Source organism: Dipodomys spectabilis, unplaced genomic scaffold, assembly GCF_019054845.1.
Source record: "Dipodomys spectabilis isolate Male_0828 unplaced genomic scaffold, ASM1905484v1 ptg000049l, whole genome shotgun sequence".
In the NCBI taxonomy this organism is placed as follows: domain Eukaryota; kingdom Metazoa; phylum Chordata; class Mammalia; order Rodentia; family Heteromyidae; genus Dipodomys; species Dipodomys spectabilis.
Genome location: NW_024870726.1, coordinates 64,774 through 78,338, shown reverse-complemented (window position 1 = coordinate 78,338; position 13,565 = coordinate 64,774). Strand labels below are relative to the sequence as shown.

At 53.1% G+C, this 13,565-nt stretch overlaps 1 protein-coding gene across 1 annotated transcript; it reads left to right on the top strand.

Moving 5' to 3' along the window:
• The first annotated feature begins 4,901 nt into the window (after positions 1-4,901).
• Positions 4,902-7,055, top strand: Arl4c (ADP ribosylation factor like GTPase 4C). Its single transcript, XM_042678811.1, has one exon. It carries the CDS (start codon positions 4,964-4,966, stop codon positions 5,540-5,542), a length of 579 nt encoding a protein of 192 aa, XP_042534745.1. The 5' UTR covers positions 4,902-4,963; the 3' UTR covers positions 5,543-7,055.
• Positions 7,056-13,565: the final 6,510 nt, after the last annotated feature.

Below are 13,565 nucleotides of genomic sequence, written 5' to 3'. Positions count from 1 at the left end.
GCCTCTTACACCCTCTGAGCGGCAGAGGGCGCTCTGGCATCAGCCCAGTCACACCTGGGGCTGTGGCCTGGAACCCAGTGCTGCCTACCTGGCTCCCAGATGGGACACAAAGATACCTGGGCTGGGCCTTACCCTTAGTGGGCCTCCTGGAGGCTCACCTTGCCATTTTATGTTTTCAACCTTACCAAGCAAAGATCATAAGGACGCACGTTATTACTCCGTTCACTGGACTCTCTGGGAAGTTGCTTTTAATGTGTGCCACACTATTTATAAGGAGGGGGAAGGAAGAAGCCTGCAGGATTCAATCTCGAAGTCACTGTCAAGTTAACGCCTGCTGTCTACTTGAAATAATTGAGTCTTTGCATGTGAGGTTTCATGAGAGCACAGGGCCGGAAATCACTGCCGGAAGTGAAATTCACCTCAACCAGAAGCACGTGCTGTTCTTTGAGAAATGTCTTATTCTGACGAATTAGAATTTTAAAAAGGACCACGTGGTTGCCAATACTGTCCATTAGGTGGAAAATGTGCCACTCAGGCAGCCATCACTACTGAACTGGCAATGTGCATTTTAAAAGTGATTTCCTTTCACTTATAAAAAACAAATGGCTGAGTGCTGGAGGTTCACACACCTGTAATCCTAGTTACTCAGGTGAGATCAGAGGATCTCGGTTGGAAGCCATCCTGGGCAAGAAAGGTTGTGAGCCTCTTATCTCCAATTAACCAGCGAAAAGCTGGAAGTGGAGCTGTGGTTCAAGTGGTAGAGTGCCAGTCTTGATTTAACATGCTAAAAGACAGTGCTGGGCCCTGAATTCAAGCCCCAGTACTGGTACACACACACACCCACACACCAAGCTAACACTAGGCACTTACTGTGTGCCTGGGACTGTGTTGAACACTTACATGATTTCATTTGCTTTATACAACCAGCACACGTGTTAGGTGCATTTCAGAGACAGAGGGCCTGCAAAATGGTGAGGAACAGTTGATTCACCCTGACACCCACAGGAGACACTGACCCCACCCACCTGTCTGTCAACAGGGCCCAGGCTTTTGGCCTTACGATACCTTGGAGAAGAAAGAGGCTCACAGTGGGCCGGCCTTGTCTGACATGAATAACTGGTAAACGTTAGTTTCCTCTCTATAATTCCAGTGTTTTTCAACTGCAATCCATATTTAAGGAAATTCCTAGTTGACTCAAACAAATGACATTTTTATGTGTTAGAAGTTAAATTATCAACTGTAAAATCAACTTATCACCCGGGGAGTGAAATTAGGAGGTAGAGCGGCTGCTGTTCAATTACGGTGAGTTGCTGTTTAATGGTGCTTTTCTAGAAGGCTCTATTGGCATCTATTAATCTACTTTTTTTTTGGTGGGGGGTCCAGTTATAGGGCCTGAACTCTGGGCCTGGGCACTGTCCCTCAGCTCTTCAGCTCAAGGCTAGCGCTCTACCACTTGAGCCACAGCGCCACTTCTGGCTTTTTTCTTTTTGCTTATGTGTTGCTGAGGAATTGAACCCAAGGCCTTATGCAAGGCAAGCGCTCTACCACTGAGCCACCTTCCCAGCCCCTCTACTTTTTTTTTCTACCGGACAACAGACTACCCTTCCCTGCCGACCCCCACCATGGGGATGAACAATGCAAGGGTTGCAGCTGAAATAGAGGTGGTGAACAGCAAGCAGCATGGTACCAAGGCAATTCATGGGAGATACGCCTGAAATGCCACACACACATGCATGAGCATGCACACACACACACACACACAGAGGAATAAAACACAGCCCTGATTGGAGAGTGAAGTCCTGCGTTTTGATGCTAGGGAGGGCAGTAAATGAGGCAGCTGCCCCCTGACCTGTCCCCTTCCAAATGCCTGGGTACCAAGCTGCTCATCAGAGGTCCTTGCTGGACAGATGCCCAGCTTCAGCTCTGACTGTGGCAAAGAAGAGGTAGCAAGAAGAGGCACGCTCATGAGAGGGTGGTTATTTATGGGACAGGCTTAGTAGAGGGCCAAGAAATTTCCTGCAAAAACATCAACTCCTGCCTTCCCAGAGTTCCCAGTCAGCGGGATGACGTCACTGCGAATGACACTGAATTCTGTGAGTTTTGCTTACTCACTATCATCCGCCCTTCTGGCCACAGCTCCCTGGTTCTACTTTGGGAATCACCAACTTTGCACCTGGCCCACATCATTCAGTGCTCCACCGTGCTCTCTGACGGTGCCCATGATTTCTTTGCCCTGCCAAAAGGATCTGTGGTCCAGGCTTTTGTTGAAGTTATAGGAATAGAGGTGGATGGTTCTACTTCTAGGATTGTCAAAGTAAAGGATGTGAGTCTAAGGTGCCAGAAATTCGAAGAATCAACACTGAAACACTGAGAACAGATGGAGAAGACCTGATCTGAAGTTCACTTTGGAGTTCCCAGATCCAGACATACTTGAAAAGCACGTTTATCCTAATTGTTTTTCCCCTATGACAATGAATATATTATCTCTCTCTCTTTTTGTCCAACTCTTGAGTCAAATTTCTGTCCATTGCAATGGACTTCAGCCCTCAACTTTATTCCCCATGAAGTTAAAACAATGTGTTGATGGAGTTTGGAGGGAGGAAGACCAGCGACACCTTTAGCTCTCGGCATAAGCCTAGTCAGCCCTCAGTGACTGAGTCCCACAGAAATTGCTGACTAAAAGTATTGGTTTTTAATTCTTGTCTGTACTCAATCTGTGCAGATTGTTCTTCTTTTATCCTCGTTCCCAAAACAATGCAGAATAACAACAATGTATACAGCATTTACATTGGGATGAGTACCTATCTGAAGTCACACAGACACCATTTAAAGCGTACGGGAAGGAGGAGGATGTGATAGGCGAATATCACACCAGTGTAACCAGTGGGAGCATCAGATCCCACCGGTCCTGGGAAGGATGTCTCCATCTTGGCAAAGCCACAGCTTGGGGCCTTGGTTTCCCTGTCTGGTAAAGTGGACAGGCAACCCACATGGCCTTCCCCAGCACCAACCTTCTATGTCCAGATCCCACACCACTCTGGACAGCGGGTGACAGCAAGGGTTTTTCCTCTCCTTTCCTTTCCTAGGACTTCCAAGATGGCGGGCACAGCCCTTGTCCTTCCTTCCACAGGTGTTTGTCTTCTCACACGCTTTGGTACACACAAAATCACACATCTTGTGAAAGGAAGATAGGGAACAAAGAACACACATGCACACACACGTATATACGCTGTGTATGCATAGGAATTTTTATCCACAGATGATGGGCATTTTTACTTTCTTCCCTGTCAACTGTATTTGCACATTTTCTGGCTCAGCAGCCCGGGCCTGAAGAGACATGGTCACCCCTTCCTTTGCATGCTCCCCAGTCACCCAGTCCCCTCAATCCCCTCCACGCCCACACAGGACATGCATTTGCTACTGATCCCAATCAAGAATAAAAGCTCTGAACTGGGGAGGTAGGAGGAGGAACCAAGGGGACACTGGCATTTGTAGCCCAAGCTGCCACCAGCTCCAAGTGATCCAGGGCCTCTATCCCAGCGGCTAAGGTCACCTGCCCGGTGGGTAGCTGGCCCACAGGAGGGCTCAGCTCACCGGGGGTGAGGGGAGAGGAGAGGGCCTTAGCTGGGAGGGGACCACCTGTCAGCAGAGGCCAGTTGTGAACTAAGCCCGCCTTGGGACAGCTCGCTGGGCTGTCTGAGTTGGGGAGGACTCCCAGCTGGGCTGAGTTGGGGGGAGGACTCCCAGCCGGGCTGTCTGAGTTGGGGGGAGGACTCCCAGCCGGGCTGTCTGAGTTGGGGTCCCCCAGCTGGGCCTCCCGGGGGGCCCCTCCGCAGTCCCGGGGAGCCAGGCCCAGGGCCCCGCAGGGGCTCCCGCATGGGCAGACGGGTCCCCAACCCCCTTCCTGACCCAGCGCCTGGCTGGGGCCTCGCGCAGGCGCCCTGCCGCCCCGGCCCGCGGGCCGCCCAGCGGGGACCCCGACCCGACCCCTTCCGGAGCCCGGCAGCGCCCGGGGCCGCGGCAGGCAGGCGGGGGGGGGGGGGGGCCGGGGGGGGGCGCACCGGGCGCTGGGGCACTCGGGCTGGGGCGCGGTCCCGGCTGGGGAGGAAGAGCGGCTCCCGGGCCCATTGTCTCGGCGCGGGCAGCTGGGGTGAGGGGAGGGCGAGGGCGACTCGGAAGCCACCGAAGCGCGGGAAAACCCGCGGCGGGAGGAGAGGGCCACGCCTGGCCCGGGCTGCGGGGGCGGGGCCTGCCGGGGCGGGGCCTCGGTGGGCGTGGGCGTGGGCGGAGCCAGCGGTCTGGGCCTCGGCGGGCCGCGGGGGGCGTGGCGTCGAGGGGCGTGGCGTCGAGGGGGCGGAGCCGGCGCCTTCGGGCCGCTGCTGGCAGGCGGCGGCGGCGGCGGCGCGGGGACTGCGGGGACAGCGAGGCGGCCGCGCCGGCAGCGACACCCGGGGAAGCCCGCGTCCCGCCTGCGCCTCCACGGTGCGCCCGGGGAACGGCAGCGGCGCCGCCCAAGCCCGCTGGAGATCGGCGCCCAGCGCGGGGATCCGGAGGCCCCGGGGGAGAGCCGGAGCCGCGGCGGGAGCCCGGGGCGGGCGGGCGGGGCGGGGGGCGCGCGGCCCGAGGAAGCCGCCGAGCGAACCGGTTCCGGGCGAGGGCGCCGGGCGCCAGCCTCCCGCCACCGCGGCCTCGGCGGCGGCTTCGCGAGAAGACAAAAGCCGCCCGGAGAGACGCGATGCCCGCGGGCCGCCGGCCGGGCGGGCGAGGGCGCGGGCGCCGCGCGGTCTGAGCGCGCCGGGCCGTGCGCCCCGGGGACGCCGAGCCCCCCTCCCCGGCCGGTAGCGGCGGCGGGCGGGGCCCAGGTGCGGCCGGGCCGCGGCGGGGCCGTGACTGCTCCGGGGAGGGGGGGCGGCGCCCTCCCGGCCGCCCGCAGCCGCAGTGGCCGGCGCCGCAGCGAGGAGCCATGGGCAACATCTCCTCCAACATCTCGGCCTTCCAGTCCCTGCACATCGTCATGCTGGGCCTGGACTCGGCCGGCAAGACCACGGTGCTCTACCGGCTCAAGTTCAACGAGTTCGTGAACACCGTGCCCACCATCGGCTTCAACACCGAGAAGATCAAGCTGAGCAACGGCACGGCCAAGGGCATCAGCTGCCACTTCTGGGATGTGGGCGGCCAGGAGAAGCTGCGGCCGCTGTGGAAGTCGTACAGCCGCTGCACGGACGGCATCATCTACGTGGTGGACTCCGTGGACGTGGACCGGCTGGAGGAGGCCAAGACCGAGCTGCACAAGGTGACCAAGTTCGCCGAGAACCAGGGCACGCCGCTGCTGGTCATCGCCAACAAGCAGGACCTGCCCAAGTCGCTGCCGGTGGCGGAGATTGAGAAGCAGCTGGCGCTGCACGAGCTCATCCCGGCCACCACCTATCACGTCCAGCCGGCGTGCGCCATCATCGGCGAGGGCCTCACCGAGGGCATGGACAAGCTCTACGAGATGATCCTGAAGCGCAGGAAGTCCCTGAAGCAGAAGAAGAAGCGGTAACGGCGCCTGGCCGCGTCCGCAGGCCGAGGGGGCGGGGGGCCGGAGTCCAAAGTGAATGAATGGGTGGATGGATGGACGGACGGATGGACGGATGGAAGGGGCTGGCGATGAACCCCCGCCCCCCCCCCCCGCCGCCCGCGAACAAAGACAACGAACCAAAGCAACGCTTCGAATCTCCACCTGGAGGCCGGACAGGGGTGGGGAGGGGGGACCCCAGCCGGGTGTGGGGGGGCTGATGTGCCAACCCGGCCCCCCCTCCCTCTCCCCACCCGCTCGCGGGGACCTTTTGTCTGAACCCTGGACCTGCGGACAGGGGGGTGCGGGGGTCCGTCTGCGAAGGACGCGGGCGCGGGAGGAGCCTGCGGTGCGGCCCTCGAGGGGAGAGGACCCCCCCAAACACACCCACCCCAGGTGGAAAGCTTTGGACGTCAGGAACAAAAGCGGCAGGGCCAGAACTTCGGGCTGCCCCGCCCCCACGGGGGTCACCTGCGAGTGCCCGGAGGTACGCAGCTCCCTGGGGAGGGCACCCCCTCGGGGGCATCATGGGGTGCCGTGAGGGGCGGGGGGCGCGGGGGAGGGTGACTTGCTCTTTGCCTTCAGGGGCTGTGGAAGCTGAATCCTTTTAAATCACAGGGCGGGTCCCTGTGGGGGGAATTTAATTTGTCCTGCTGGGGGGGGCGGGGGACCCCAAGCCAGGTCTGGGTTGGGTTGGCGCCTTCTCAGGACTGCCTGGGGTCGTGGCAGCGGGCGGGCGGCCTGGGCTGGGAATGGCCACCAAGATGCTCCCTTGCCTGGGCTTTGGGGTGGCTACGGGGAACACCCGGGTTTAGGGAGAACCGCTTCACAGCCTGGAATGAGACCTCTTCCAGAGGGCTTGGACCTTGTCCATGTGTAGGTCATAATTAGACAAAGAGACCAGTAAACATGAAAGGAAACAAAAAAAAAAATTGTTGGAGGTGGTGGGAAAGGACGGATCCACTGCAGAAGGGTTAAAGGTGTTCAAAGGGCCAGAGGCTGGGCTGGGGGAAGGGGATGGGGTGTACGCACCCCTCCCCCCACCATGGTATAATCAGCATTAAGAACCCGGGCTCATATATATGTGTTCAGTTTTAAGTTCTCAGCTGACTGATTGATTTGGGTGAGCACACCAGCTTACTGATATGCGTGCTGAATTGCAAGATGGCTCTTTTTTTTCTTTTCTTTTTTTCTTTTTTGGCAAGGGATATCTCTTGTAATACTAACCTCCTGGTGATGGATTTTCAGACATGTTTAACAAAAACACAGAAACCTTTTTATAAATGAATACTCACCTTAGAAATATTCACCTTAAGGGTAAAAAAAAAAAAAGACTTTGCCTTTTCTGTCCCTTGACACTGCAAGTGGCGACGTGTTTAGATGTCTAATTTGATTCCTCGTGGCCTATCTGGTTTCAGTATTTCATTCTAAATGTCTCCTTAAGAGTATTCGATGTCATGCGCCAAAAAATAAAACCCCACCTTGTTGCAAAAGTTGACCTCCTTGCATGGATTTCAGAGCGAAGGAAAAGCTTCAGGATGAATTCCTTGTGAATTCATCTTGTGGGAACTGGCCTCCGAGCCTGCCTGCACCTCTCAGGCGAACCAAGGGACTCAACAATGGGTGCTTGGATCCCTGTTAGCCTGTGACGTCATGGCCCTGGCCCCCGGTCCTCAGGCACTTCAGTTTACTTGAAAGAGGCTTTGGAAAAATAGAGAAAAGGAAAGAAGAATAAAGACATATTTTTAATAATGTAATTTAAAAAAAGTATCCTTTATAATCAGGACTGAGTCTTGGCTTGTGGAAGCTGTCATTTTACCCTGACAACATAGTATTCAAAGGGAAACTTACAATGGCTGGATTTTTAATCTGTCTTCATCTATGTTTCCAGGTAGAGTTTTGATCCCCCACTCTCCCCCCCCCACACACACACACATGCGCGGTTACACACTTCTTTGCAAAGAAGGCTGATAGAAATTGGACATAGTCAAGAGGGAACTTGGAGTCAGTCACATCGTAAACCTACACTATTGTCCATTATACTCCGGAAGTGGATTTGAGAGCCAGATGCAGAATTCTTGGCTTACAACCCAATTCTTAGAAGAGGTTTTTTGTTTTTGTTTTTTTGGGTTTTTTTTAATGGTTTTTTTTTTTTTTTAAGCAGCAATCTAGCAGCCCCATCCTCCTTTCCTCTTTGTAGGTGTATTTGGTACCCCTCCAGTGCTGGTCTTTTTTTTTTGTATAAACGCAGTAGAGAAAATAGAGCTAAGAAGCAATGAAAAGCCTGCTAAGATCTCAGTTTACACAGCGACACCAGATTCGCTGGCCTCTCAATGGGCTGGTCCCATAGTCTGAAGATTCTGTATAGAACTATTAAAATTTAAAAAAAAATAATTCATCCTTCTTTATTTTCTTCACATGCGACAATTTCTTAAGCACTTTGCATTTTGGTAGTTCCACACTATGGAGAGAATAATATATTTATTTTGTGACATTGCAGATGCCAAATACTGTAACCTTGTCGTGCTGACGACCTCTGACCCTGTCCTGCCCTCACAGTGATGCGGGATGATCTTGTCTTATTACCAGTACTGAAAGGGTACAGTTAACCGTTAGTAATTGTACAGTAGAGTCAAGCCCTGTGCTGTATCAACAAATAGTGAAAGAGTCTCCATTGATTTCTGTACTCTGTGACGGAATAAAGCCCATTTCACCTCTGACAAGAGGGGGCAGAGAAGCACCAAGGGGTGGCCTCAAGGAGCCCCCTTTCTGGCCGTCCATGATCCGCCACGCCTCCTGCCCTGTGGATGCTGAGTGGGTTACACGTGTAGAGGAATTTGGCCTCCCCAAGTGAGCTTTTCAAATGTTTTCTAATAGACCCAGGGAGGCCTAGTTTGTCTTAGAATTATTCTCTTCACGAATTCTCTTGTGATGGTGTTGGGACCCTGTCCACCGGCTTCGGTTTTCCCTTCTATCTATGGCTGTAATTTTCTGTCTTGATCATTCTCTCCTTTGTTTCCATCTCCTTTTATAATACACATATGATGCTGTGAACAGAAAATAAATTATTTATACAATCAAACGGTTGGGGACATTTTCTGTGGATGCTTTTTTCACATTGCTGTGTGGTCTCCAGCCCTCTGCTGAGCAAGGGGTGGGGGAGGGGAGCCCAAGAGGGGGTTGGGGACACAGTGAGTATGAGGGCTGTTCTGTAGGGAACCAGAGACTCCTCTACCTGAGTCTGGCCCCCTCCCTTGTGCCTATGTTGGGGTTTGACGCACATCCTTTAAGAGAACCATCTCAGTGTCTGCCTTCTGCTGTCTCTAAAGGATCCTGAATGGTTAACCACTTCAGAGATAGGATCTGATTAGACAGAATTCGAAGTAGCTCTGTGCTAATCCCACAGTAGTGGCAGCTAAAGCTTCTCAATGTCTTGCTGGGTCTCTCCTCAGTATTGGGGCTGCACCCTGCACCTTTGAGTTCACCCAGCAAGAGTCCTCTTCCACCGGGGGTGTGGGAAGAGCACTACACTCTAGCTACTGTTGAGTAATGGCTCAGTCTGTAAACAAAGAGTAGTGAGGTCAGAATCAAGGGGAACCCTTGGCATATCCTCAGCAAGGACTTTCATCATGGGAGTGATGGCCAAGACCCTGGGCCTGGTGGAAGTCTGGGGTAAAAAAGATCAGCTGCAGATTCTGGCTGTAAAGCTTTGGGCCCACCTGGTTTATCTCAAGTTCCTTCACCTCTGAGCCTCAGTTTCCCTATATGTAACCTCATCTTGGTAACCTGGAAGAGCTGTTGGGGGGTGAAGCAGAATACAGTGCAGGGTTTCCTTACCTTTTCATCTTGTCAGCTGCGAGCAGCATGTGCAGTGCAGGTAAAGTTACCTGACTGCTGGCCTGTCCGTGGGGGTTTTCATCTTTCTCCAAGCCATGCCTTTTGGCATTAACCTGCTAAAACCCAGCCGCTGCCTGCAGGCACAGGACAAAATGGAGTCAAAGGAGCAGCTGCGGAGCCTACAACCAATCTGGTGGTGAGTTGTCAATCAAAGTTGGGCAAATACATACTTTTTCTTTCATGCCAGCCTTGGGCATTTGAACTCAAGGTTTATAGTTTTTGACCTTTTCACTCGAAGCTAGTACTCTACTAGTAGAGGCACATCTTTTCTACTACTTCAGGCTTTTTGGTAGTTAAAGGTAAAAGTCTCATGAACTTTCCTGCCTGGGCTGGCTTTGAACCATGATTTTCAGATGTCAGCCTCCTGAGTTGGTAGCATTGCATGTGCCATGCTCTCATTTTGCTGGGCTATGAACCCCTCTAGGCCAGAAGGAGACGCTGATTGCGAAGGACTAGCATTAAGGTTGAGTACGTAACAGAGGTTCAAACTAGACCAAACAACCTATTTCATCTTAAATGGCTTTAGTTGTAAACTTCAAAATGCCATTCTATAAAATATAGGATTGCTTCCCATTAAATATTTAAGTTGAAATAAGGCAAGGGCTCTGGCACCTTTCCAGGTTGTTATGGTGTCATGACTCCTTGCTCTGACCTTGTAGACGCTGTTTAAATCAACACATGATAAGCGCCTTTGGGCCCCATAATATGTGGACTCTCACAGGAGGTAATTGTTAGCTCCATCAAAATGCCACAGACACTGTTGGTAAGCACGCACACATGTGCACACCCATACAAGCACACAGAACCCTGGGAAAGAGTTGAAACACCATTCAAAGATCCTTAAGCATTATGTGAGTAAAAACTTTGGAAATCAAATTAAACAAAGATTGTCCAGGCACTGGTGGCTCATGCCTGTAATCCTAGTTTCTTAGGAAGCTAAGATCTGAGGATTGAGGTTTGAAGTCAGCCCAGGCAGGAAAGTCCCTGAGACTCTTGTTTCCAATTAACTACCAAAATGCCAGAAGTAGAGCTATGGTTCAAGTGGTAGAGTACCAACAATCAGCATAAAAGGACAGTGCCCAGTCCTTGAAAACCTGACTTTATAGTGCAACCTTAGCTTAAGCTTGAGTGTATAAGCTCAAGGGGAGTCAAGTGACCTCTGATAGTAAATAATTGTTCATCCTGTGTTTTCCAGAAGACAGAATGCAAATGGCGGAATCCCTGACCGCAAACGGCTTTCCTGGCTGGTTTTAATCCTAAATAGCAGTAGTCTTTTGCCCAGCCTGAACTTTGCCTTCAGAATCCAGAGTCTGCATCTGTAAGGATTGTTCTTACCTTGCTTTCCAGTTTTCTGCCAATATGATGGACTGTGTCGATGCCACAGTCAGGTGGGAAAGGACAAAATTAGGTACAAATTTGGCAGAAGATGCAGACTCTGGATTCTGAAGGCAAAGTTCAGGCTGGGCAAAAGACTACCGCTATTTAGGATTAAAACCAGCCAGGAAAGCTGTTTGAGGTCAGGGATTCCGCCATTTGCATTCTGTCTTCTGGAAAACACAGGATGAACAATTATTTACTATCAGAAGGTTCTGGAGGATGAAAGAGTAAGAGAGCAAACTGAGAACTTGGCCACCCTTCACCCACAGCTTTGCCTCCCGCCAGTCGGGGAGCATCCTCCTCCATGCCTTCACCATGCACTGGCCGCATGTGCCGGTCACCGTGCGCTCTGCGCATGTGCTAGTCGTATGTTAGTAACACGCTTCATGCTTTTTCCTCCCAAGGGTCCAGAAGACTCAGCTTGCGTCCCTGCATGGCTCCAGCTCTGATAGCCGCAGCTGGACCTCTGCCTACCACGGAAGAACTGGGCTGTTGATGTACATGTGGAGGCATTTGCTGGCTGGAGCAAAAGAGAAAAGAAATATTCACCCCTTCCCACCTCTGTACCTATTCTGGGGCTTGAACTCAAGGCCTCAAGCTTTTGTTTGGCTTTCACTCAAGACTAGTGCTCTACCACTAGATCCACAACATCCACTTCTGCTTTTTCATGGTTAATTGGGGATAAGAGTCTTGTAGACTTTCCTGCCTGGGCTGACTCCAAACCATGATCCTCAGATCTCAGCCTCCTGAGCATCTAGGATTATAGGCATGAGTCACCTGCCCCTGGCCTGGTCTTGATTATTTCTTAAATAGCTCTCCTGGGCTCAGGTGTACCTGGTTGAAAATGGAGTGTGCACAGGACATGTCCCCTTTGACCTCCACAGGCTCTGAATGTGGGTGGGGCTGTGTGCATTCCTCACAGGAACTTCCAGAGTGAGGGGCTCTAAACAGAATGGGAGAGGGCCACGTGCTCCGTCCCAGCTGAATTTTCAAAAGCTGAAGTGGGCTTCTCCACATGGACCTGAGCTGCTTGCTGAATGCTTTGCACCTGGATTACAAGAATTCCTTAAGTTGTACCATGTACCGCGTGAGGGTCCTCAGTGTCTGTCAGTTGGATTCTCTGGTACAGTAGCCCACAGGCACAGCTAGCTTCTGTGGCCGGACAGTCTCTGTGGGCTCCATTGGGACTCTGATCAGAGGCTGACCATGAGCTTCGTCCTTTTTCCTGCCAAAAGCCCAGGAGAGCACCAGCTCTCTCCACACTTACAGATGAGAAAACAAAGTCAAAGGGGGAAGGGATGAGCTCCTCCAAGGTTACTGGTAGATGAGGGTACAGCACATTTCACATGGGTCCCCTCCACCCGGGAGCCTTGAGGAGGGGGGAGGTGTGAGGGGTCACTTGCTGCTGCTGCTGCAGTGTGAAGGGTCTGCCTTCCAGGAAGTTGGGGCTCTGAGTCTGAGAAGAGGAGGGAAGAGTTGGTGCTGCCAGCCAGCTCTGGGCTGATAACAGAAGCGCCTCCCAGAATTTGGTGAGCAGACCTGCCTCCTCCCCATCCTTGCCACCCCTCCTCCTCCTGCTCCTCCTCTTCCTCCTCCTTGTTGCCAGTACTAGGGCTTGAACTCCGGGTCAGGTCTGACCTTCAGCTTTCTTGTTCAAGGATGGTGCTTTACTAGTTGAACCACACCTCCATTCCCAGCTTTTTGATGGTTCATTGGAAGTAAGAGTCTCTGGACTGACTTCGAATCAGGATCCTCAGATCTCAGCCTCCTGAGTAGCTAGGATTACAGGCATGAGCCACTGGCACCCGGATGCTTTTGCTCCTTAGAGATCATTTTTCACACGCTCTCTCAAGGCAAGGACAGCCCTTCTTTTGGCTCTTGTTCTTGAGTCATTTCATTTCTGGTATTCCTTTCAGGAGCAAGGTTGTTGGCAAGGTTGCTCCGGACCTGCTTGGTTGTAGCTCAGGGATATTGTGTGCAGTCATTGGGTCTGGGGAAACAGCAGGATTGCATTTGAGGTGCATAATAACACCTTAGCTTCAGGCCTCCAACTGCTCCAGTAGGCAGAGTGGACTTCCCGCCGGCTCACCCCAAGGTGTGGTTTAAAGAAAGGACAGGTGGGAAAGCTTTGGGGCACAGTTGGCCAATGTGCCCACGGTGTGGGCATAGACTGGTGGACATGCCCCATGGTGTGGACATAGGCTGGTGGACATGTCACAGGTGTGGGCATAGGCTGGTGGACATGTCACAGGTGTGGGCATAGACCGGTGGACATGCCCCACGGTGTGGACATAGGCTGGTGGACATGTCACAGGTGTGGGCATAAGCTGGTGGACATGCCCCACACTGTGGGCATAGGCTGGTGGACATGTCACAGGTGTGGGCATAGGCTGGTGGACATGCCCCATGGTGTGGGCATAGGCTGGTGGACATGTTACAGGTGTGGGCATAGGCTGGTGGACAAGCCCCACGGCATGGGCATAGGCTGGCCAGCGTGCCATGCGGTATGGGCATAGGCCAGGACCACCATGTTCTGCTCCTCCGCGGCCCTCCTCCCTGAGCACGGGCGCTGGCCTGCAGAGCTGCAGAGCTGCGGAGGTGTCCTTGTCCTCATCCTATTTCTCACAAACAGCCCTGGGTTTCTTCTTCATTTTCAGTGATCAGGAAACTTACAAATCACAGACAGAACATCACAGATGACTTTCAGGGAGAAGGCCTGTCCTAAGCTAGACAC

Excerpts from the sequence above, each read along its gene's own strand:
- Arl4c (XM_042678811.1), top strand. The coding sequence starts at position 4,964 with ATGGGCAACATCTCCTCCAACATCTCGGCCTTCCAGTCCCTGCACATC.